This window comes from Periplaneta americana, chromosome 17 (assembly GCF_040183065.1).
Source record: "Periplaneta americana isolate PAMFEO1 chromosome 17, P.americana_PAMFEO1_priV1, whole genome shotgun sequence".
NCBI classification, from domain to species: domain Eukaryota; kingdom Metazoa; phylum Arthropoda; class Insecta; order Blattodea; family Blattidae; genus Periplaneta; species Periplaneta americana.
In genome coordinates, this window is record NC_091133.1 from 2,039 (window position 1) to 28,727 (window position 26,689).

Consider the following 26,689-nt stretch of genomic DNA (forward strand, 5'->3'; position numbering starts at 1 on the left):
AGAAATGTAAATGTTACAATGTATATTCTACATTCCTCTAGATGGGCTATTATGAAACAATTATTGAGTTATTAATTTCTCAAGGCCAGTGATGGCAACACCAAATGTATAGATGAAGTCTAGATGGATCGTTTTTAAAGTAATGAAGGAGAACTCTCATATCTGAAATGAGTAGTGCAATTCATTATGTGTATCCCTGAAACAAATGAGTTGTCGAAAGATTATTTTCTCACATGAATGCTTTATGAACTGATGAGAAAAATAAATAGTCTATGAAAACAATAAAATCAATCCTTGGTGTAAAATCATTCTTCAGTGAGGATTGTGTGGTTTTTCATGACTTGATTCTCCAAAATAAACAATTGTTAAGTGAAATTAATTTTTCAGATGAATATTGCAAAGCCCATGCGGATTGATTTATAAGAATATTGTTACATGAGTAGTGAATTTTGCAGCTATTTCTGTGATAAATTAGTATAAACAATTTGAAGGCAACCTACATAAAGAAGCTGGGTAACTTTCGGTGTTGGACCCCGGACTCATTTCACCGGCATTATCACATTCATCTCATTCAGACGCTAAATAACCTTTGCTGTTGATAAAGCGTCGTAAAATACCCTACTAAAATAAATAAAACAAATAAATATATAAAGAAGCATAAACTTAATGCAAATATGGTTCCCTAGCAATTTTGTCTACTTACACTTAGTTAGTAAATAGTGTTTGAGTAGTAAACTTTACTACACACACAATTTGTAAGATTGGCATGTTTGATAGGTGCGCATACTAAACTTACTCAGTGATTACTGATGTGTCCCCGTGTTTCCCCCCCCCCCCCAATATGTCTGGGAACCCTAGTCCTAAATCCAAATTTCATAATTTGGTGAAAGTGGAGTTTCATTCTAGGCGATTCTGATACATTCTATGAAACTAGTTTATGGTAGTCTTATGAAAACTTCATAGTCCTACTCTTAATACCTTGTCAAATGAAAAATATTTTTCATTAAGTATCCTACTTAGTCATTATTGTAACGCGACGAGACCTCCACAGAATTATGTAATATTTTATTTGTAAACTCCAGCAACTCAAAGTTTGGAACTTCACATTCTTTTCCCATCTCACTCTAATTACGAAAAAAATATACACATTTTTTTCAAACTATTGTCACTTACAGTTCCGCATTATTTCTTATGTGCCCTTCTGTGGGTTAGTTTCAGAATATTCTTTTTTATAAATGAACTATTTTATGAAATTTTGAGCTGTAACCACTCAACTACGCCGAAGTTCAATCCACCGCACTGGATGGAATCCCTCTCCTCAAATGTTTTTCCCTTTATGGCCTGACTCCAAGATCGACATACATGTTGACATATATTAAGTCAAGTACCTTTATACAAGGAGCCCACTCAATTGAGTGACATGGTGGCCGTAATTCCACAGAAGTGGTTTTAGCTTTCTTAATAATATATTGTACGAAACATTTAGCACCGTCTTACAGGGTAACTAATGTATACACAATCTTGATTACTGTGTAATGTCGAAGAGAATGCTATTAAGAATGATTTATCATGTTGGCATTTTTGTGTACAGTGGACTATTTTCTTGCAGATGAAAGAAATAATCGCAAGTTTGATGCTTGCCTATCATGACAAGATTTGTCAAACAGGATCACTTGAAGAGTTTAAGTAAATGAATAAATATACAATGGGCCAAGTGACAAAAACATTAATTAATTCTTCTTTTGACATAAAGTGTGCTATGAAACAACTGTAAATTTAATAAGGAACGGCGAAATAAAATGGGACCTGAAAGTAATCCTATATCGCATACAAATACATACAGTCGCGCTCAAACCTTCTGACGTTTGCAGGTGTGTCTGCTTATCGGCGATAGCCAATAGCGGCAGTGCTGCATTGCAACATATGGGCTACGCAGACCCGCCGCATAGTCGTCGCTTAGAAATCTCAAAATCAAATAACCAGTGTGCTGGGAAAGTTGGTATATTGCTGGGACCCTGCATGTATATATGATGAATGTTTCATGTTTTCTGAACACATAGAAACAAAAATCACATTTATACCCCCAGTGGTTCCAATTTTATGGGTTAATACAGTAAAACCCAGATAAGACGCTTTTGAAGGGACTGCGTGTAAACCTCGTATTAATCAGGACCGCGTATTAGACGGGTATACTAATTTTCACTTATATACGGTAACTATTAGCATTTTTCTTTATTGAAATACATGATTCATGAAAGGTAATACAGCATTACTCCATTATGTAATTACTAGACTTCGTTGAATTGCCACACACAGCATGCTATCAGGTTGCCGATGTACGGTAGTATAGAGGTGGTGAGCGACCACCCGGTCTCGTAGTATAAGCAGTTCATGTTAAGAGATGTGACCGGTTCAAATAGATAGAGCAGCTACAGCTAATGTATACCTATGTAAGCACTTGTTTTTGCATTACTGTGGTTGGAAGAGTCAAAGCTTAACATTTGTTCAGTGCAGACAAGAATTCAATCAAACATACTACAATGAGAGTGTTGTTGTTCCAAACAATTGCCCCTGGAATACCTTACCCCCGCAGCCAGTCTTAAACCGTTGGGGAACGTGGTTGGATGCTGTTAATTATTATGCAGAACATTACGGAAATATAATGGAGGTAATTGATGCATTGGATAGCACAGACAGTTCAGCTGTTGCAGCTGTAAAATCATTGCTTTTGAACAGCTATTGGAAGATATTCTGTTCATTGATTCTAATTAGAAAATCGTGTCCAAAAGCATCATCCTGTTAGAATCGTCTAAACTACAACTCTCAGAAGCCCTTAATATAGTGGATAAAGTATCACAAAACGTTATCCAAAATAACAATTAATTAATTTCAGAAAAAGAGAAATGTAAGTTGAGAAACAGTATTGCTAAAAATTCCGCCTATTCACAACTTCGTATAATAAATGATGTCCCATCAGGTCACGACAAGATATCTGAAGTTGGTGTACTAAAAAGTAGTGACTTTCCGTTCTTCAAATATATGCGTATTACATCATGTGATGTTGAACATACATTTTCCCAAAATAAAAACTGTTTAAGGTACCATCGGAGGAGGTTACTTTGCAGTCGCTCAAAATGTACGTAACTGTTCACTGCAATGCACATATTCAAGGATGATGTGATTATCTTACATTAAATTTTAATAGGTAATATATCTCACTATAAACTAATTGTGTATGTACATGTTTAGACACTTCCTACACCAATCATCATTCAGTGTTTACATCAGAGGCATACTCCATCCGTTGCACGCCCCCTTCTCATACTGTCTATACCGCGTGCGCAATAAACCTTGCGATTCTCGTGGCAATTCTACCAAGTCTAGTCATTACTATACTGTACGTCAATAATTTTGAGAACCATAAACTTACAACTTCAAACATAGGGTCTCTTCAGAATATTACAATTCCATTTCCAACAATGTAATAAAAACGACTGCATGTTCATAATCGCGTGTTGACATGTTGTGACGTCATTAGCTTCCAACAATAGATCACAGGCAGTTTCAAAAATTGGTCTAGAATAATGATTTGCTTCGACAGCACACTGTCATTGAATTCCTCATTAAAGAGAAAAAATCTTCTGATGAAAATCACCTCAGGCTTCAGCATGCATACGAAGATGTGTACATGGACGCCAGCAGTGTTAGGAGATGAATGAAACATTTCAAATACTGGAACAAGATTTCAAATTACAAATTTTAATGCATCGGAAGATGCTATAACATGGTCAAGTACAAATTTATATAATAATAGAGAACAGAACATATTGTTGTTGTTTAGTCAATTGTCCGAAGACAGGTCTGAAAGTCACTAGTGATACCAAGAAGACACCATTTATGAGGCAACTAGGGTAGGAGATAACGGGGTAGGGTGGCCAGTTCCTTTCCTCTGCCATTGCATACATCGCTGACTAGCTACACAATACACCAGTCAGGCTTCAGATGCATACAAACAGTTATTCTTCAACTGAAACATATCCTCTGCCTGATAATAAATGTGCATATCAGCCAGAACCTCAAATAGAGGAAATAATACATCAGACTACAGAATATAATTACAACAATAGAAATAGAAATCCATGTATTGTGGGTCCCTATCACTACGGTATGGCGCGTCCTCAGGTTGCGGATAGAGGAGACGGCCTCCAGATATGGAGGGTAGCTGCGAAAATATTGAATAAGCAGTCGTGGACAACCGATAAGAGGTGGTCCTCCAGCCTGGGGGTTGGGCGAAGGGCTAACAACCCATCAACGTAAAAAACAGCTTGTTACGAATCCCTACAATAAGCCTCGGAATAGGACTGATTCTCTGGCATGACTACAACAAAGGAATAAGGTTTTGAGATTTGATACTTGGAACTTAACTAGTCTTTATAGAACAGGAGGAGTAACCTTAATAGCAAAAGAACTAGCTAGATATAGGATAACCTTCGTGGGAATACAAGAGGTCAGGTTAGGTGGGAATGGCATATGACAAATTGGAGTTTACTTGTTGTCTTATGGGGAAGAAAACAATAAACACCAATTAGGAACAGGATTCTTTTTTCATAAAACAATAAAATCTGCAGTAAACAAGGTCGAATTTGTCAGTGACAGGTTATCATATTTAGTACTTTAGGGCAGATGGTGCAACATCATAGTTATAAATGCACACGCCCCAACAGAAGAGAAAGACGACCATATAAAGGAGTACAACATTTTGTCCACTATTCTTTTGAGAAGGACTAACTCTGTACGTAGATGAAATTATTGAGGATCATCAGTGCGGTTTTAGGCGTAAAATATCGACTATTGATCAGATTTTTTAATTGGACAGATACTGAAGAAAATATGGGAGTATACGGGTACAGTACATCAGTTATTTATAGATTTCAGAAAGGCATATGACTCGGTTAAGAGAGAAGTATTATCTGATATTCTTATTGAATTTGGCATTCCCAAGAAAGTTCAATTAACTAAAATGTGTCTCAGTGAAACGTACAGCAGAGTCCGTATAGGCCAGTTCCTATCTGTTGCTTTCCCAATTCACTGCGGGCTAAAGCAAGGAGATGCATTATCACCTTTAATTTTTAACTTCGCTTTAGAATATGCCATTAGGAAAGTTCAGGTTAAAAGGCAGGGTTTGGAATTGAACGGGTTACATCAGCTTCTTGTCTATGCATATGACGTGAATATGTTAGGAGAAAATCCACAAACGATTAGGGAAAACACGGATATTTTATTTGAAGCAAGTAAAGCGATCGGTTTGGAAGTAAATCCCGAAAAGAGTAAGTATATGATTATGTCTCGTGATCAGAATATTGTACGAAATGAAAATATAAAAATTGGAGATTTATCCTTCGAAGAGGTGGAAAAATGCAAATATCTTGGAGCAACAGTAACAAATATAAATGAAACCCGGGAGGAAATTAGGCGCAGAATAAATATGGGAACTGCATGTTATTATTCGGTTGAAAAACATTTATCAGCTAGTCTCCTGTCAAAAAATCTGAAAGTTAGAATTTATAAAACAGTTAAATTACCGGTTGTCCTGTTTGGTTGTGAAACTTGGACTCTCACTGTGTGAAAGGAACAGAGATTAAAGGTGTTTGAGAATAAGGTTCTTAGGAAATTATTTGGGGCTAAGAGGGATGAAGTTACAGGAGAATGGAGAAAGTTAAACAACGCGGAACTGAATGCATTGTATTCTTAATAATAATAATAATAATAATAATAATAATAATAATAATAATAATAATAATAATAATAATAATGATTTACTTTAGGTGGGAGAGTTAAGGCATTAAGGTCTTCCCTTCCACTCAAGCTGACATAATTAGGAACATTAAATCCAGATGTTTGAGATGGGCAAGACATGTTGCACGAATGGGCGAATCCAGAAATGCATATTGAGTGTTAGCTGGGAGAACAGAGGGAAAAATACCTTTGGGAAGGCCGAGACGTAGATGGGAGGATAATATTAAAATGGATTTTAGGGAGAGGGGATATGATAATAGAGACTGGATTAACCTTGCACAGGATAGGGACCAATGGCGAGCTTATGTAAGGGCGGCAATGAACCTTCGGGTTCCTTAAAAGCCATTTGTAAGTAAGTAAGAAATAGAAATAAAATAAAACAAACAATATAAAGGCGATACAATAATGTTAACAAAAATTGAGGACCGAATCAGTATTTCAAGGAGTACAGATAAGAAATAACATTTTAAATGTGTAAACTTATGGCTACATTAATAAAATTTTGATACATACACTGGTGACTACAAAACTGCAATATGATTCACAATGGAAACGACAATGTGCATATTGAACAATGGCGTTCTTTCATGACAACAAGCCAGTTGACATAAACACAGCCTCAGGCATTCAGTGTTCCGGCAAAGGGCACGTCTTTCAATGCAAACCCAGCTTTCTATAATCTTTCCTATTTTCTGTTTCCCTCTTTGTCCCCACATATGATGCACATATCTTAATGTCGTCTATCACATGTTATCTTTTTCAGCCCCGAACACTTCTCCCACACTTAACCCGTTCACCATTTCTTCCAGTGCATCCTTCAGTAGGCAGTTTCTTCTCAACTAGTGACCCAACCAATTCCTTTTTCTCCTCCTGGTCAGTTTCAGGATCATTCTTTTTTGACCCACTCTTTCCAACACAGGTTCATTTCCTATTAAGACTGTCCACTTAACAAGTTCCATTGTTCTCCATATTCAAATTTAAATAGTTCTTTTCACTTCTCTTCACTTCGTCGTAATGTCCATGCTTCTTCCCCATACAATGACATTCTTCATAAAAAGCACATGAGTAGTCTCTTCCTTAGTTATTTGTCCAGAGGTCCGCAGAAGATGCACCTCTTTCTATTAAAAGCTTCCTTGGCCATTGCTATCCTGCGTTTGAGTTCCTGGCAGCGGCTCATGTTACTGCTTATAGTAAACCCCAAGTATCTGAGATTTGTCCACTTGTTCTACTGCTTCATTCAGAATTAGTAAATTTATCTTGTTAATTTTTGTACATACAACCATGTTTTTCACCTCATTTGTATCTATCTTCATCCCATATTGCTTGCAGATGTCCCTTAGCTACAGCAGCTTACCTCTTAGTATGATCTCTTCTTCAATCGCCATATCATCAGCAAATCTTATGTACAGCACGGGACGCAAGATTTGTTATGTGACATAACTATGTACCGTGGCTATGTCACCAATCAGTATGGAGGTGGAAAACACGTTTTAGGTACGAGATGATCTTAATTGTCTCTAGATTGGTTTATTAAACATCATGAAATAAATTCTATTTTTGAAAGCTCAATCTTTCCTTTCTGACACAGCTCACATGTCAGGTATCGCCTCTTCATCTATAGTTTACCTTCTTACTCTTGCTATCACTCATCCCATGATCTCGAAACAATTCTTCAAACATAGATTAACCTACTAACAAATTTATGTCACAGAATTGTTTAATAATTCAATTGACTCGGTTATCTGATCACATATACGTAGGATAATACTGAACGTGATTCTACTGCATTTTTTAATTAAGACACGACGGATGAAGATGATGTCCTGTTACGGCCTCCATGCTACAAAATACACGACAAGAAAATAGTTTTATGACAACAGAGTGAATCAACTTTCACTTTTCCTACAAATTTCCCGTTCACCTTTTAATGAATGTATTTTAACAGTATTTAACTTCTAGTTAAATTTTTCGTTCCCGGTATATTTTGTGGACCAGACCTCTAAAACTTTAGAGCTGTTAGGTTATCCTATTTGGAGTAAAAATTACCACAAACATTACATTTGGAAGGCTACTCGCAAATGCGAAAGAGATCTTGGTCTTTTAGGTTACCCGAGTGCAAGTAACAATTACCACAAACACCACATTGCTACAGTTTCTAGCCAGTGTGAATCCGCTTATGTCTTCTTATGTTAGTCAAATCCGTGAAACACTTACCGCAAATTTCACATTTAAAAGGTTTCTCGCCACTATGTCGACGCTCATGAACTTTCAGGCCGGCCAACGTAGTAAAATCCTTATTACAAATATCGCAAATGAAAGGTTTATCGCCTGTGTGCCCGCGTTTATGGACGTTCAAGGTATAAGACTTCGAGTAAGACTTACCACAAACATTGCATTTGAAAGGTTTCTCGTCAGAGTGTGTACGTTCATGGTTCTTCAGTCTATATGAGTGGGAGAAACATTTACCACAAACGTCACATTTAAAAGGATTCTCGCCAGTGTGAATTCGGTCATGCACCTTCAGTTTATCCGATTTCAAGTATCGCTTACCACAAATATCAAATATCAAAGCAGTGTGAAGCCGGTTGTGTCTTATTAGATTACTGCAGTCAGAGAAACACTTACCACAAATTTTACATTTAAAAGGCTTCTCGCCAGTATGTCGGCGCTCATGTGTTTTTAGGTTATCCGACGTCGTGAAGCCTTTACCACAAACATCGCATATGAAAGGTTTATCGCCTGTGTGCCTGCGTTTGTGGACTTTTAAGGTACTCGATTGCAAGAAACATTTACTACAAACATCACATTTGAAAGGTTTCTTGCCAGTGTGCAGAAGTTCATGGCATTTTAGAGAATTCAAATGCAAGAAACTCTTATTACAACTGGAACATTTAAAAGGTTTCACGCCAGTGTGCACGCGTTCATGGTTCTTTAGTAAATAGGCCATCGAGTAAGATTTACAACAAACATCACATTTGAAAGGTTTGTCGCCACAGTGATGGCGTACTTGAGCTTTCAGTTTATCCGATTTCGAGTAAGGCTTACCACAAACATTACATTTAAAAGCACTGTGAATCCGCTTATGTCGTGTTAGATTGCCCCACTCCGAGAAACACTTACCACAAGTTTTACATTTAAAAGGTTTCTCGCCAGTATGAACGCGCTCATGTCTTTCTAGGCAAGCAAATGTCGTGAAATCTTTGCCACAAACATTGCATATGAAAGGTTTATCGCCTGCGTGGCCTTGTTTATGAACTTTTAAGCTACCAGCCTGCGAATAACACTTACCACAAACATCACATTTAAAAGGTTTCTCGCCTGTATGAACGCGCAGATGTACTTTTAAGCTGGCCATTTTCGTAAAATCTTTACCACATATATCACATTTAAAACGTTTCTCGCCTGTATGTTTCTCGCCCGTATGAACCCGCTCATGTCTTTTTAGGCAAGCCAACGTCGTGAAATCTTTACCACAAACATTGCATATGTAAGGTTTATCGCCTGTATGCCCACGTTTATGTACTTTTAAGCTACCAGCCTGCGAATAACACTTACCACAAACATCACATTTAAAAGGTTTCTCGCCTGTATGAACGCGCTCATGTCTTTTTAGGCAAGCCAATTTCGCGAAATGTTTACCACAAACATCACATTTGAAACGTTTCTTGCCTACGTCGATGGGTAAATGCTCGTTCTTTTTTTTCGCAGTTGAGAAAGATACTTTAGAGAACTCTAGTTCCAATTGTTTCTCATCTTCATGAGTCCGCACAGGATTTCCCAAAGAACTTGAATTCTTGGGAATGTCGCACAAAGTCTCGTTCTCTTCAAGAGAAAGACTGTCCAATTCTGATGATATAATCCTCCCACTGGTAGCTGCAATCCTGAAGCAAAGATACTATTAATCTATAAAATAGTCGCAACGAATATACATACAATATTTGAACATTAAAATGAACACAAACCTATTTCATGAAGAGCTATTATATGCGATTGTTTCGAAATTCCAAATTACAAATATCCTATAAATTTTTCGAATTCTTATTCTTTTTATACAAAAGCTGATTCACGAGGATTCTCCGCCATTTACGCAGCTTATTTTCGAAGACATTATGAGCAAATATGTCATATAAACATGTAACCCAATATCAATATTTTCAGAGTTACACTAATCTGAATTTCATAGTAAAGTACGGTTTTTTTTTTGTTGTAAGATTAAAAGAATATTACAAATAGAAACTGAACTACGAGCATTCAACTGTCTCATTATTATCGTACTCACATGCAGATGTTTACAGAAACGCACGCGGGCATCCCGTAACTTCAAAATCATAAGTTGCGGTGCAGATTTCGTGACAGCACTGCTCCAAACTCACTATGTGTGAGAAATATTGGACAGCAAGAGGATTAATGGCTTTACAGCTAAGAACTCTTCATTAGTTAATAACAACACCAACATGTTTCTTCTGTGAGTGGGACAGTATGGCTAGGTCTATGCAGGGGAATAGGAAACAGTGGCCAAACACAAACAAATCAGACATTGATGAAATAATATTGTTCAAGAACCATTGTATGTATTATAGTAGTAGTATTGCTGGTGTTGTCGAAGCGAATGACTGATCTCCTTAATTACACAAGAATACATTAATGAACGAAGGAATAGACAGACAGTCAGGTTAAATAAATAAATAAATAAATAGATAAATACAAAAATAAAAAAAATAAGTAAATAAATAAATAAGGAAATAAATAAATAAATGAATGAATAAATAAATAACCAAATTAATGAATAATTGATTGAATGAATCAGTGAACAAACCAATGAATGAATAAACAAAAGAATGAAGACACAAATAAATGAATGAATAAACAAAAGAATGAAGACACAAATAAATGAATGAATAAACAAATAAATAAATAAATGAATAAACAAATAAATGAAAGAAAAACAAATAAATAAATGAATAAACAAATAAATGAATGGATAAACAAATAAATGAATGAATAAACAATTAAATGAATGAATAAAAAAAATAATGAATAAACGATTAAATAAATTAATAAACAAATAAATGTATAACAAAATAAATAAAATTAATGAAAATACAAATAAATGAATGAATAAACAAATGAATGAATAAATAAAGGAATAAATGAATGAATAAACAAATGAATGGATAAACAAATAAATAAATAAATGAATAAATAAATAAACAAATAAATAAATGAATGAATAAACAAATAAATAATGAAATAATAAGTAAATAAAAACACAAGTAAATAAATAGGTAATTAAAAATATAGAAATAAATAAGTAAAAAGTAAGTAAACACATAAACAAATAAATGAATGAATAAACAAATAAATGAATGAATAAACACATAATTGAATGAATAAACAAATAAATGCATGAACAAATAAATGAATGAATAAACGAATAAATGAGTGAATAAACAAATAAATAAATACATCAATAAATGAATGAATAAACAAAAAAAAAATGAATGTATAAACAAATAAATAGTAAGTAAATAAATAAATAAAAATATAGAAAAAATAAGTAAAAAATTAAGTAAAAAGATAAACAAACAAATAAATAAATAATATATAAATAAATAAAACAGAAAAATTAATGTTACACAGTGGCTTTGTATCTGTGAACAACTGTTTGCAGATAAAACTATTGAAATAGATTCAAAATGGTACTACATAATTTCTTAAGGAATTATAAAGACCTCAATTATAAAGAAACTGTAGAAATTACGTTGTAGAGGCCCTCGACTGCAATATGATTGTAAAGGCCCACTTCTTGCATGTCCATTTACTTTATTTTCACGAAAATCTAGGCACTTTTAGAGAAGAACATGAAGAAAGTTGGAACAGTACATTATGGAAACCAGATACCAAAGGAAGTTGAGTATGAATGTAATGATTAATTATTGCTGGATGATTCAGACAGACAGTTCTTCTGATGCTGCCTCTGGACAGTCAACAACACGGACACTTCAAACACAAAGAACTCTCTAGTTGAAGACTCGCACACCACACTCACCTTTTCGTCAAAATCTCGTTGTCCTCTGCTGTTACTTCAACTCTTGGGTCATCAATCACTGTGTCCAAGTCACTTTGTTCTTCCTAAAAATACAGAAAAAATAAAACAGAAGGATAACACAATTTAGATTAAGGAAAGGACATCGATTTTAGATTCCATAGAATTGCATTTAATCGTATTGGCCATAAATGACTTTAACATAACAGAAGAGAATTATTGGGGCAGATTTTTATGGGATAACTTTTCCTTACAGATCATCATATTTCAACCTTTTCCAATATGTGGCACAATTTAAAGTCCTGAGGCACACTCATATAATCTGAAGTTGTTGTTTCCAGGTACGAGAAGAATTTTAAGGTTTTAGAAAGGAATGAGTACTATAAAATACAAATATAGTCCGGATCAGCTTACCTTAATACCCTAAGGGTGAAACCTATCCATTTTCCACCTATTATTACATATGCTAGTGGATTATAGAGATTTTCTACATGTCAGGTTCAATTTTCTTTTACCAACTTCTTTTCGAATTTCGAGTACTGACAAAAACAACTGGAAGTTATTTTCTAACTGTTATGCTGATGAAAATGCAAGTACCTAAGCCTGTGAATTAATAATTACTGTACTTAGTAATACTGGTATTAATATTAATATCAATACACAATTCAGTTCTGTTGCGTGGTGATTCGAATTCAACTCTACATTCAGGTAAGTGTAATTAAAGAAGAAATAGCTTATAGATCTACTTGGTATGAAACATGGACACAAATATATTTCACATTTTAATGAATTATTTCGTGTTTAGACTTTTATTAAAATTTCTAAGAGAGGAAATAGCAGTGTAGCAACTTCTCCAAAAAATAAAGTGCTCGTAAGTATTTTAAGTAGAGTATACATTTCAAACTTGTATTCTGTTTTATCAAACTAAATACATTTTTTGGTTAGGTGTCCTGAATTGTAAACTGTTTAGTCAAAGCAATGAATTTGATTTTGCCAGACAAAATTAATTTTAATATTAGATCATACTAATCCTAATTACCAACGTAATATGCGAGAAGTCCAGGAAGAAAATATACTGTTTCATAAATTATTGAACAATTTAGGAAACACCTCGCAACATAAAGATGACTTGTGATAAATAAGTAAACTAGGAAATTATTATTATTATCATTATTATTGTTATTGTCATTGTGATTATTATTATTATTATTATTATTATTATTATTATTATTATTATTATTGTTATTGTCATTATCATTATCGTTATCGTTATTATTATTATTATTATTATTATTATTATTATTATTATTATTATTATATTATTATTACTACTGTAGTACCTAGCATTGTGATATTTCCCTCTTTCATGATATTTGGTGTTAGTTGGCAACACTGAAGAGACAGCCAAATTAAACTTTTAGGAATTACACTTACGTGATCCTGACTATAAATGAGAAAAATCTATATGCGTTAATATAGGCCTACTAAATAAAATATTTTCAATTTTATATGAATTAGCTTTGAGTCAACATATTGGGGAATGATAATAAGATGAATGCTAGAAATGCCCATGTTGCAAAAAACCTTGAGAAGAGAAACAACAGCATTAATCACATACTGAACTAACAAATTATTTGTATTTTTATTTAAGGTTTATGTCATAAATGCAAAATTTAATGATTGAAAATTATTCCAATATTAGTGTGATAATTATTATGCACGTCTTTTCTAATTTGTTATTTGGGAAATTTGAAAAAAATAGAATATAATTACATGTGCTGCTAAGGTATTTAATGCACGAAACATTTTCTTTCATAAAGCCAAGAAAAAATACGATTTTTTTAAGGTTGGCACGATATTATAATTTTACTGACCTACCCTAGATGCGCGTCAGTCACTCTCTTCTCTGTTGCTCGCACAGCTACTCTATGTTTACTGAAGGCTGATTTAAGCTGCATTTGCTATTCTGCCGCACACCAGCGGATTTTTCGAGTGTGCCACCGCAAACTGGTGAAAAATGGCTGTTATAGAATACATATTTAACCCTCCTAGTACCACTAGGGTCAATATGACCCCAGTAGCTCTTTTGAAAGAAAAATCTCCGCCATATTTAAAACTATAATTTTCAAAATGTATGACTTTATCCCTTTGAGTCAACTGTATCCAAAAATCTTTCATTAATTTTTATATTTTCAACACTTTAAAAAATATTCATTATTTCTTCACTGAGTACCATTTGGGTCTATAAGACCACATTAAATTTGGCTTTTTTCTTTGAATGTAAAATTATAAAAGTAGAAATGCTGACCATTACTTTCAACATCTGTTATACGGAACACGTGCAACAATGAAATAATATTTGCCGCTCATTTCTTATCCATTGTTAAGGTTTGTTGCCTAAGTTTTTATTAGTGTTTTTTTCCTCAGTGTGATGTAGAATTACATGAAGAGTGCAAGATATTTGACTAGTTTGGGAATAGGCGTAATTGTGAAAGAAGAAGATAACGAGGAAGTGGAATATAATGGAAGAAAAATCTGATGACGACGGAGAGATTGATGCTATTATAATCGAAGACTGTCAATCGGCTGAAAATTCTGATGATGATGATGATGATGATGATGATGATGATGATGGAGATTTAGAAACTGTTCCTGAAGTTTCTAACATCTCAAATATAATGTTATCAAGTAAGTATATTTCACCTACCAATTATTTATTACAACAAAAAACAGCAGCAATAATAATAGATGTTCCGCGCCGTAACGTCGTGGTCTAAGGCATTCTGCCTAGGACTCGCGTTACGGAATGCGCGCTGCTTCCAATCCTCATGGGGAAGACATTTTATCATGAAATTTCGTCCAGTGTATGGGACCAGTGTCCATCCAGCATCTTGATGCACTTGGGGAGCTGCGATAGGTAGCGAAAATCCGGTTTCGCAAACCAGCTCTAATGGCTGGAGGGATCATCGTGCTAACCACACGAACCCTCCATTATCGTTGGATGATCGCCTAACTCTGCCTCGGCATGTGATCGTGAGGCCAGCAGTCGGCTAGTCGGTCTTGGCCCTTCATGGGGTGTAGCGTCACAGATTACCTTTACATTTTATAATAATAGATAATCACTAAGTAAATATCTGAAATAGTGATACCGTTGTTTTGATGTCCAGAAATGGAAACGAAGTACGGAACAAAAGTCCTGTTAGATTGCATCAAGGGAGGCAGTCAGCACGAAACGTAATGAAGACGGCTCCAGGTCCAACGCGGCTTAGTCTGAGGAATGTAAACACTGGGCAATTAGATTTTGAATTATTTATGAAGCCTAGCATTTTGCAGAATATTTTGAAGTGACCAACAAAGAAGGTAACATTACTTAGGGTAACAAATGGATAGATCTTGATAGAGAAGAATTTGAGTGCTTTCTTGGCCTGCTTATACTCGCAGGAGTGTACAAAGGTCACAATGAGGAAATAGTGAATTTATGGAACACAGAGCATGGCCGACCTATTTTCAATAGCTCTACGGCTAGGAACCGTTTTACCGAAATATCACGCTGTATTCGGTTCGATGACGCTCAACAGCGACGACAGAATCGTAGCCCTGATAAATTGGCTGCTATAAGGGACGTATTTGAGCAGTGGGTAAGCACATTACATGATGCGTATGAACCACATGAGAATATTACAGTTGATGAACAACTGGTAACTTTCAGGGGCAGGTGTCCTTTTCGGCAGTATATCCCCTCAAAACCCGAAAAATATGGCAATTACTATGTCACAAACCTGCAAGTGTACACAGGAAGGGGCGAAGACCAGCCTAGAGAATCGAATCAGGGAAAAAGAGTAGTATCGGACTTAACTCAAAATTTATCCCTCAGTGGTAGAAACATCACAACAGATAATTTCTTCACAAGTTCGGACCTGGCAAAGGAATTAGAAAGAAAACAGATGACTCTGTTAGGAACAATAAGAAAGAATCGCCGTGAACTACCCGCAGAATTTGTCATAGCAAAGGGAAGGAAAGCAGCTTCAAGTCTCTTCGGATTCCAGGAATCCGCTACGATAGTTTCCTATTGCCCAAAAAAGGGTAAGGTAGTGACTCTGCTGAGCACTATGCATTTCAAAGAGGAAATAGCTGAAGATGAAAAAGAAAACCTATTATGGTACTAGACTATAACGCAACAAAGTCAGGTGTAGACACAATGGACAAATTAGTCAGGACATACACTAAAAAACCTATGACAGGGAGGTGGCCCATGGTTATTTTTTTTTATAATAGTTTGGATATTAGTGCGCTCAATGCGTTCATAATTTGGCTGGAGTTAAATCCTGACTGGAAGAAAAAAAAACAACTACAGAAGAAGAGAATTTCTTCTTGAGCTGGGAACATCTTTAGTACACAAGAATAGAAGTGGGCGCACCAAAGTTTCTCCTGCTCGTATTTCAGCACAAGTGCAAAGTGGGGCAAAACGTGGACGATGCCACTTATGTGAACGTTCTGTGGACAGAAAGAATCCAGAAAAGTGTATAAGATTTTCATCTTTCGTCTGTAAACAACATTCCGAGTTGTTTTGTTTCAAATGTAATAATGTATAAGATGAAGGCAGAAGGATGGCAAAGTGTAAAATGTAAAAATGTTCATATACATAGCTGTCCTGTTTTCAAGGTAAACATGTATGTTTTTATGCCAGTTCATTAAAACAATTGCATTACTACAGATAAATCTCGTGTAAATTACTTGGGGTCTATATGATTGGTGGATTTTGTAAGTGATTTATCTTACGACACGTTATCAACTGCAATGGTTATCCAGTTTCTGACTGAAGTGAAGATGATAGATAATGCCAGCGAAATGAATGCAGCATCCAGCACCGAAAGTTACCGAGCATTTGTTCTCAATGGTTAAAGGGATAAGCCCTGAAAGAACTTCAACCAGGTAACTTGTCCCAACTAGTCTGCTACTTTCATGGTCTAGTTTGAGTCTAGTCATAAGAGGTAAACGAAATTAAGGTTATTTCTAGTAATTTTAAAATTGGCAAAATGAAGTTTCTAATTTTACGTTTGTTTAACTGTATTAATATAAAATACACTTTACTGGCAGAATAAAGATCAGCTATGTAATTTATCGTGCAGTACAAAATATCTTCTCTCTGCAAATATAATATTCTACAAAGGATATATTGAAAATAAGTACATACTCAAAAAGAAAAGGCGAAGAAATGATGTCACGACACACTGTAGTCCCAACAACAACAATTAAGGAAATTTCCATGATAGCCTTGAAGGGTTCTCTGCAGATTTTACAGCGACATTTGTATTTCAATTCAAATTGAATTTTCTCATTCTATTTTTTATCTGTATACTATATTTTCCTGCATATTGTCATTATGTGAAATATTATCTACTGTAAATTTTAGCTTATTGTAAACAAATTTCTTTGTCCTTGGCGACCTCACCACGTTAAGAAAGATTGAATATTCATTTATTCATACATCTAAAGCAAAATCAATTATTTGGACACGATAAAAACTATTAAGAATTTTATACAATAAAAAAACATGTCCTTAAGAAAAACATTTCTTCAAACGCATTGTGGGAATGTGTAGCTTGCCAACTATTAAGAGTAAGCATAACAAGCAATTTCGCTTCCACATTTAAAACATAAACAGAGATAACAGTTCAACATTATTAGAGTTCTTTGTAACATGACATAACTTGTAATAGTAAATAGTAATAAGTGTTTCTCTTCTCCATCATAGAGGAAAAGGCACTGCAAGTACCATTGTAAAAAGTAGTGTCTGTGAGAACGAAAATACAAGATAAACACTGGGAGAGGCATATACTGTGCATTAAGGCCCATTCACAATGAAAATTAAACATTACCGTAACATAAACGCAGAAGTTTGCGCCCAGGATACCAAATGGGATGATTCACAATGATTCACATAAGCATTGACATAAACATTACTGTAAGACGTTAACATGAAAGTTTGCAAACTCCAAACTTTCATGCTTATGCTTACGTGATTTGCAAAACAGAACACAATCGTGGAGCGCTGAAGTATACGACAGGATATGAGGAAATGCGTCGTTGTTATGTTTCCATGGTTACCAAGTATGCTTGCGGTTATGTTTATGTACCCATCGTGAACGATGGTATAACTTCTTGATTTTACCGTAACGTTTACATTCTTAAGTTAACGCTTACGTTATGTTTAATTTTCATTGTGAATGTGCCTTTAATTGTGCTCCACTCACCTCTGGTTCACGTTTCACCATAGGGAACGAAATTGGCACTGGATCTCCCTCAAATTTTATCTCAGATAAGAGATCAGAGCTCTGCTCCTCATATTCCTCTTTTATACCAGTCACATGCTGATCCAAGAAATTCCGTTCCTGCAGTACAAAGACAAGTTTTAAATTAGCAATTTATTACATGGTGTGAGAAGACGACACCTAATACTACAAGTTGCTCTCTGTGTTTCCGCATGCCACAGTCTGATCACAATCCACAGCATGTGCTTTAGATTAGGATGAATAAGCCAGAATTTATATGCACTTGCATATTTTCATGCAAAAACATTTGTTATACATCTTATTAACATCTGTGATGATGAATACGCAAAGCTAAGTGTCCACAGTTTTTTAATATTTCAGCCAGTACTGCATATAACAAACTACTGTGCAATATAATGTAGCATATCTTGAACACTGTGTTAGATTAACAACAATATTTGAGTAGTTTTGTAAAGAAACGATAAGACTCTGGACTGCTCTGTTGTCAGCACATAATATTTTTTTGTTGACTGTATTCGATGACTAGAAATTCCTTGTGTATGAAGGGAAACTTTGGAAAAACCACCACTGTGTGCTTTTGTTTCAATGAACTACTGCTATTAGATCTATGCAAAAGACAGTAAATATCAATAACTTAAAACAATATACTTTGCAAACTTCCACTCGGTAATGAGTTTTGGAATAAAATTCTGCGGAAATTCCACAGATAGTGACAGTGTATTTCTATTACAAAAAAGAGTAATTAGAACAATAATAGGTGCCAAATCTAAGGAATCGTGCAGGACTATTTTCAAAAGACTACAAATAATACCTATGGCTTGTCAGTATATCTTTTCATCAGTAATCTTCCTCGAATGTAATCGTGAAAACTTTGTAACTAATTTAACAGTTCATAGCATAAATACACGTAAAAAAACTGACTTTCATACTAGCTTCTGGACCACAAGAGGAACGAGGATATACTGCAGGAACTCAACATGCAACCATCAGAAGAAAAAATTACAGAATACAGAAATAGATGGCTTGAACACATTTCTCGTATGGGAGCTGGCCGGACACCCCAAGAAATGCTAAAATACCACCCTTAAGGACGACGACGACCTGGATGTCCACAGAAACGTCTATTAGATCCTGTATAGCTGCAACCGAAACAGGCCAACAATGGCCTAATTTCGTGCCTGGAATATAATGATGATGATTACTCAGGACAATACCAAAGAAGGATTGTGCAAAAACATTAATAGAACAACTCGCTGGCCTCCAGATCCGGAGCTTGGGTTGGAGTCCCCGACTGGTCTGATTGATTGCTTTCTTCCAAAGTTTTCCCCAGCCATGGCCTGATGTCGGATAATCTATGGCGAGTTCTCAGCCTCACTTCACATCACCCCCGTTTGGTCTGATTTCCTGATTGGGTTTTCCCCAACTATAAGGAAAATGCCAGGTAATCTTTTCGCGAATCCTCGGCCTCACATCATCTCAGTACTTCTCGTCATAAAATTGTAGAAAATTGTAAAATTTGTAAAAACATGTAAAAAAATTGTAATTGTAATCTTGTAAAATTCTGACTTGTTCCACATCTTAAAGCTTCATTGCTAATATAAGATCTATGGAATATAATAAATGAAATGAAAAAAAAGGAAAAATTTTAACTAATAATTAATAAATAATTGATTAACTGGCGAACTTACTCGTGTTAATTATGTAAGCATGTGCGGCTTACAGCTGTTTCGGTGTTACTTGCCACCATCATCAGAGCCTTCTGGGTCTTGGCGGCATTTCGATATCTCTGCCTGTTGAGTGGCTGCGTTCTTGTGGTGAAGGGTTGTGTCAAATAGTGTGTGTGTTCTGAAATTGATCTGTGTGTTGAGAATTTGATCAGGGTGTGTTTTGGTGTGCCTGTATATTTCATATTGTTCTAGTGTGTTGAGTTTTTGGTTTTTAGGTTGTATGTGTAGGATTTCCATGTCTGTGTTTATATATGGTTTGCATTAGTTATGTGTTCGGCATATGTCGATGTATTGTGTCCTCTGGCTAATGCTTTGATGTGTTCTTTGTATCGAGTTTGAAATGATCTGCCTGTCTGTCCAATGTAGAAACTGTCGCAACTATTGCATGTGAGTTTGTATACGCCTGTGTAACTTCTCTATACATCCATTAACAAAGTCAGTAGAAAATGCATTTTGTAACTTATGCTCTTTCATTTATATTTTCAACTGCATCAATGTTGTAACACATGAAGAAATAATTTCGGTAATGCTCGCTTACTCTTGAACTTTGCCCTTATTTCACATCAACATTTTCCCTGGTCGGCTATTTTCTGATGCTGAAGCATATCTAATAATTTCGTAATTGATTTAAGCTCTCAAACATTCATTTCGAGTACAACTACGAGCTAACCTGTACCATAATGAGGACGTGAATAACAGAAGCAGATCTCAAATCAATGTGCTTGTAAGTTTTCCACAATATTTAATACAATTAAGGTCACAGTTTTCGTTGTCAATAAGTGGTAGCATGTGCTCCATAAATACTGATCAAGTGAGTGAAAGAAGATTACTGTTGTAGGACATGAGAAAGCACATCGGCTGTATATAATTATGCCTTAGAAATTATAATTCAGAACTAAATGTTATGAGGTACAGAGCAAAATCTCTCTCAAACAAAATGCAAGATTCATTTAAGTTTCTTACAGACGTGCCAAACAGAACCACAGTGGAGCTGTGGACAAGATTACATTAATAACTGAGACTCTGCATTACTTGATCGTGATGCAGGGTGAGTAATGGTCACACAGACTAGCTGATCTTCCTGTGAAAATTCCTTCCTATGAGGAGAGTAGAATCAACGCACACTTCATAATGCCAGACCAATTCATGACGCCTTATACCAAACAGCAACAGCATGGGGTTCTAATTTAGTGTACTGGATATAAAGTGTGAAATATTGAAATGAGTGTTTTTCTGGCAATGTTGGACAGACAAATAAAGTATATAGTAAGACCTTTGAGTTACCTCTGATAAAGGATCATTTTCATCCATTTCGTATATGCTATCATGTAGTTGTAAGTCGAGAGGATCAACTGCAGGTTCCATTTTGATCACATCCATCACAACTGAAAGAAAAGGTTATGTAACTGACAGTGATTACAGAACCTGTGCTGTTGAGAAACAGTTATAACAAATTGCTACGATCTAGTTCACATCGCATTCATTACCTCGTACTCAATCTTCTTCCACAATTCCCTGCTAAGACCCGTAAAAAAATGTTAGGCCTAGGTTTTAATTAACGACTCTCGAAACTGCCGAGGTTATATCAGCATCGCCGATGTGCTGGACTTTTGTCCCGCAGGAGTTCTTTTACATGCCAGTAAATGTACTGACATGAGCGTTCGACCCGGGCCCGGGATCGAACCCGCAACCTCGGGCATAGAACGCAACCGCTATACCAACTGCGCCAACCAGGTCGACAAGAACTCTAGATTCGCTATCTGCTAACATCAGGGACCATCCAAATAATATTCAATTCAAACTCAAAATAACTTACTAGAACTTGGGCAATATGGTATTTAAGACATTGTATTATATTGTCAGACTCCAAAGCAGTTATTCTATCAATAGTCTCTAAACACACACCTTCATCTCAAACAGCAGAAATAACTAAAATGCTCTCGCAATTAATATCACTCAATTCCAATGGTTACCATCCCATTGTGGAATCCTGGGAAACTAGAATGTGGATGCTTTAGCAAAGAAGGGCAGCACTGCTACTTACAGACCTGTTACTAAATCTATGTATTACTATGTGATAATATTTATTAAATCTATATACCTAGACTTCAACAAACAAAATTTGATAACAAAACTCAAGGGAAAAATTGGAACTCTCTGCATCATAATCCATAGTTAATTCCCGATTTACCATGAAAATCGTCTGTAGCTGCATTTTGATTGACAACAGGCCATGATTGTTTGGCCAAACACATGCATAGAATTGGACTATATCAGTCCCCTAACTGCCCATTGTGCAACTCAAACCAAGAAATGGATTCGGAACACCTCAAAATCTGTGCTTCAGTGGCTGGCCATGATAATATCTTTGAAAAATATTGCAGTGCAAGAGGTCAAATGACTTTATTGTCAAATGCCTGGCATTAGAAAACAACAAAAACAACATATTTAAGACAGACTCAGACATGGCTTTTCGAAAAGAATTATCTTATTCTAGCATAAAATACTTCCATCAACAGTGATATCATGCCTATACAATTATTCTGAATTGAATTTCTAATTGAGGGACTAATTCCTTGTTTGTTCTTAACTTTCACAAGAATCTGTCTAGTGTCTATATAATGAGTCAGTTTTTTTAGTATCTAGAATCTATTGTAAGTGTAATTTTAATTGTATTCGTGAAATTGTGGTTGTAATGTCTTGGTAGAGAGGAAAGGAAGGTCTAGTGGTCTGATCTCCACAAGGGGAAAGAGGTATATACTAAACACTTTATCTTAAATTTCTCAACACGTCTGAAACCAGCAATGTGTTGCAGAAGAACAAGTAACAATTTTAGTACCGATATGAATACTAGGTATTTTATTGAAAGATACACTATTTTCATATTCTCTACAAACAGTAGATATTTGCCAGGTACATAGTGCATTTGCAAGTTGGGTTCTGGCGTCTTGTCAGCCCATTTGAGTTGTGTGGATATAAAGGGAAGAATTGTGACGGAGTCACGTAAGATTCCTGGGGTAGCTCAGACGTTAGAGCATTCATGCGCTAAGCGAAGAATCGACTCCTGTAATCTAACGGTTATAACTGATAATTAATCACTTTCGTGATATTTTGTTCGATATTATTTTCTGCAAAGCGATTATTTGTTGCAAATTTATTAACTGCATTTCATTCATTCCTAGTGTTCTGTCCAAGGGCAGGACTTTCACTCCAAACCCAGCATTTTCCAATCTCTCCTATTTTCAGTCTTCCTCTTTGACTCCACATATGATCCATATATCTTATATATATCTGTGGCCGGGAGGAAAAAGGTCATAAGTCAATATTTTCTTAAAATGGGATTTTATATATTCTGAAAGTGGAAACAATTCTCTACAATCTGGTTAAACGGCTAAAGTCAAATAAGACTCCTGACTGGATTTACAGAGCGTCACCAACTGTCCTAAGTACTTTTTGAATCGAGCACACACAGAATAAAGGACTTAAGAATATTTAATACTTTATTTCTTACAAACCATCACATGTTTTCCTTCCATGCTTCCCTATTAAAAAGGTCTAACTTGCATTTTAGCCATTTTATCACATACTGATGCCCTTTCCTTTTAAAACTTTAAGCACCAGGGCAAACAGTCCTATAATTGTTTAAGACCCATTTTGTATTCCTAATAAATTACATTTCTAACTTATTTTGATATTGAAAAGGTCTTATGTTTAAACAGTCCCTTCTACTCAGTTTGGGTTGTAGTCTTAAAAGGGCTTAAGTGCGACTATTTTTGGAAATAATCAAGAAAATTGTTAAATGAGCAACATTACCTATTTTACAAGAAATATAAACAAATAATAACCAGCAAAAATCTCTTAGTTAAAAAACTCTATAACTGAAACAAATTTCAATCTTTCTACTGCTCTCTTGAAAAGTATAGAATTTTTACTTAAGACCTTTTTCCTCCCAGCCATATATATATATATATATATATATAAAATCATAAGTCTGATAATGATTTTTGTAGTTACAATCGTCTGTATATAGGTACTGTATGTTTTACTAAAAATATTCCTGCATTCCCTGAGAACTTTACATTTTCAAAGAAGTGTGGATTTATATTAACTTACGTATATGTACTTTCCACGCAGTAACAATATTTGTCCAGTTAACTTAAATTTTTAATTACAAACTGACTAGTTAAACGACGAGCCTACAGCATTTTGTAATAACTTGGTTACTTGTAGTTCTCTCACTTATGTATGATCCAGTTCGCATATTAACACAAATATGTCAATGAACGGTAGTATTAATTAAAATAATTAAACTTAAAATAAAATTATTTGTTGCAAGTTCATCATGCTATTATGATTGTACTATTGTTCAGTTCTCGTGACATGTTGCTTCAGTGTGGAGGAAACATTTTAAGCAATCCTACCGTTGCTTATAATCCTTCAGTAAGGAGAATACTATTGAGTATCACCGGTATATGACTACTTGGAAAACCCAGTCCCTACAAATGAACTGAGTTCCAAAATAGCGAATAAATCAGAGCCTGCTATGATAACAAATAACGGAATTAAATAAACTTTGTACTTAAATATCTTTAAAATTCGCTTTGATATTATAGTTCAAGCTAAAACTTCTTAACGGATAACAATAATAACAAAATAACGATAGACCCAACAAAATTGATGTACACATATAACTGTAATGAATCTTGAATGGGCAAATGATAATATATTCGAGACTAAAGGCTATGTATACTTGTAAATTATACCTACTTTCTTAATGTATATCTTTACAAAATTGGAGCATGCCTCTTCAACAATATAAAATTTGCACCAAACTAAGCTCGTATCTTCCAATTTATCAACCATTAGCCATTAACCAAACCTTAACCTAGACAAACAGTGTTGCCAACACATAAATTGTATCCCCGTCAGTATAACTTCTTGAAATCCACCAGAATCCGTCAAAATTAAAAAAAAAAATAATGAGACCCAAAAATTACTTACCAATCCTGATTAAAATAATAATTCGTCAACATCTAACTTGATTACGAGGAAATTTAAAACCGGGGATTCTTAAACATAGGACGGAACAGGCAAGGCTGTTCAAATGAAAAGTAAAATCTTCCAAAAATTAAAGATTTAAAAATGTCACCAGCTAAAAATGTCTAAAGATGATGTAAATCGTAATTTCCGCCAGAAAATTCGTCACCCGTCAAAGCCACTTTTTTCCCCGTCCGCTACGTTGAAATTCCGTCAGTTTTGACGGAATTTCCGTCCAGTTGGCAACACTGTGGACAAAACGCAAAGCTCTACGATCTAAATTGTCGTGGGCTATGACCAAAGCGCTGTTTACGAACATAGCTTTATTGTATTGTAATTATTAACATTCCATGTTATTCATAAATTGCATTACAGCTAGAATATGGAACAAGTCAAAAAACTTAATACTATTATAAAGTCTTAATTTATAGTCACAGTCTAAATTGATGAAATATATACAGAGAAGATTTACAATATACTGTAGTCTACTAGTACAACACATTGTTTTAGTACTCTATCAATTTCATGAAGTGTTATTGAATGTCATGAATTCCCCTACAGAATAGAAGGCGTGAGAGCAACGAAGTGAAGAGTGATGCGTGCTTAATAATAATAATAATAATAATAATAATAATAATAATAATAATAATAATAATAATAATAATAATAATAAATAAGTCGTCTAGAATCAAATTGTACTTTAACCAAAGACCTGATTTTGCAGGAAAGACGAAAAACTAGTGCTGTTACATTCCAAACTGTGATTTTTCTTATAAAGTTGAGGCATATAAATTGCAGTTTGACTCCAAACGGGCAATTTATCACATTCCCTGCAAAATTCTGCACTGAAACATGTCGAAACAGAAATGTAAATGTTACAATGTATATTCTACATTACTGTAGATGGGCTATCATGAAACAATTATTGAGTTATTAATTTCTGAAGGCGAATGATGGCAAAACCAAATGTATAGATGAAGTCTAGGTGGATCGTTTTTAAAGTAATGAAGGAGAACTCTCATATCTGAAAGGAGTAGTGCAGTTCATTATGTGTATCCCTGAAACAAATGAGTTGTCGAAAGATTATTTTCTCACATGAATGCTTTATGAACTGATGAGAAAAATAAATTGTCTATGAAAACAATAAAATCAATGCTTGGTGTAAAATCATTCTTCAGTGAGGATTGTGTGGTTTTTCATGACTTGATTCTCCAAAATAAACAATTGTTAAGTGAAATTAATTTTTCAGATGAATATTGCAAAGCCCATGCGGATTGATTTATAAGAATATTATTACATGAGTAGTGAATTTTGCAGCTATTTCTGTGATAAATTAGTATAAACAATTTGAAGGCAACTTATACAAAGGAGCTGGGTAACTTTCGGTGTCGGACCCCGGACTCATTTCATCGGCATTATCACATTCACCTCATTCAGACGCTAAATAACCTTAGATGTTGATAAAGCGTCGTAAAATAACCTACTAAAATAAATAAAAACATAAATACATAAAGAAGCATAAACTTAATGCAAATATGGTTCCCTAGCAATTTTGTCTACTTACCCTTAGTTAGTAAATAGTGTTTGTGTAGTAAACTTTACTACACACACAATTTGTAAGATTGGCATTTTTGATAGTTGCGCATACTAAACTTACTCAGTGATTACTGATGTGTCCCCGTGTTTTTTCCCCCCCCAATATGTCTGGGAACCCTAGTCCTTAAACCAAATTTCATAATTTGGAGAAAGCGGAGTTTCATTCTAGGCAATTCGCATACATTCTATGAAAC

The 26,689-nt window shown here is 34.9% G+C and overlaps 1 protein-coding gene across 4 annotated transcripts; it reads right to left on the reverse strand.

The window, feature by feature from the left end:
- Positions 1-2,222: 2,222 nt before the first annotated feature.
- Positions 2,223-25,086, reverse strand: LOC138693453 (zinc finger protein 665-like). Of its 4 annotated transcripts, none has more exons than XM_069817431.1 (5): positions 24,626-24,746; positions 21,147-21,247; positions 18,097-18,234; positions 11,846-11,928; positions 2,223-3,732 (listed from the first exon to the last, which is right to left on the reverse strand). In XM_069817431.1, the coding sequence occupies exons 1-5, from the start codon at positions 24,723-24,725 to the stop codon at positions 3,726-3,728; spliced, it is 429 nt and encodes a 142-aa protein (XP_069673532.1). In that variant the 5' UTR covers positions 24,726-24,746; the 3' UTR covers positions 2,223-3,725. The 4 variants fall into 4 exon arrangements, with proteins under 4 accessions (XP_069673532.1, XP_069673531.1, XP_069673530.1 ...); XM_069817430.1 differs by lacking the exons at positions 2,223-3,732; positions 24,626-24,746 and adding exons at positions 6,364-9,677; positions 24,864-25,086; XM_069817429.1 differs by lacking the exon at positions 2,223-3,732 and adding an exon at positions 6,364-9,677 and having other exon boundaries at positions 24,630-24,747.
- Between the last annotated feature and the right edge of the window lie 1,603 nt (positions 25,087-26,689).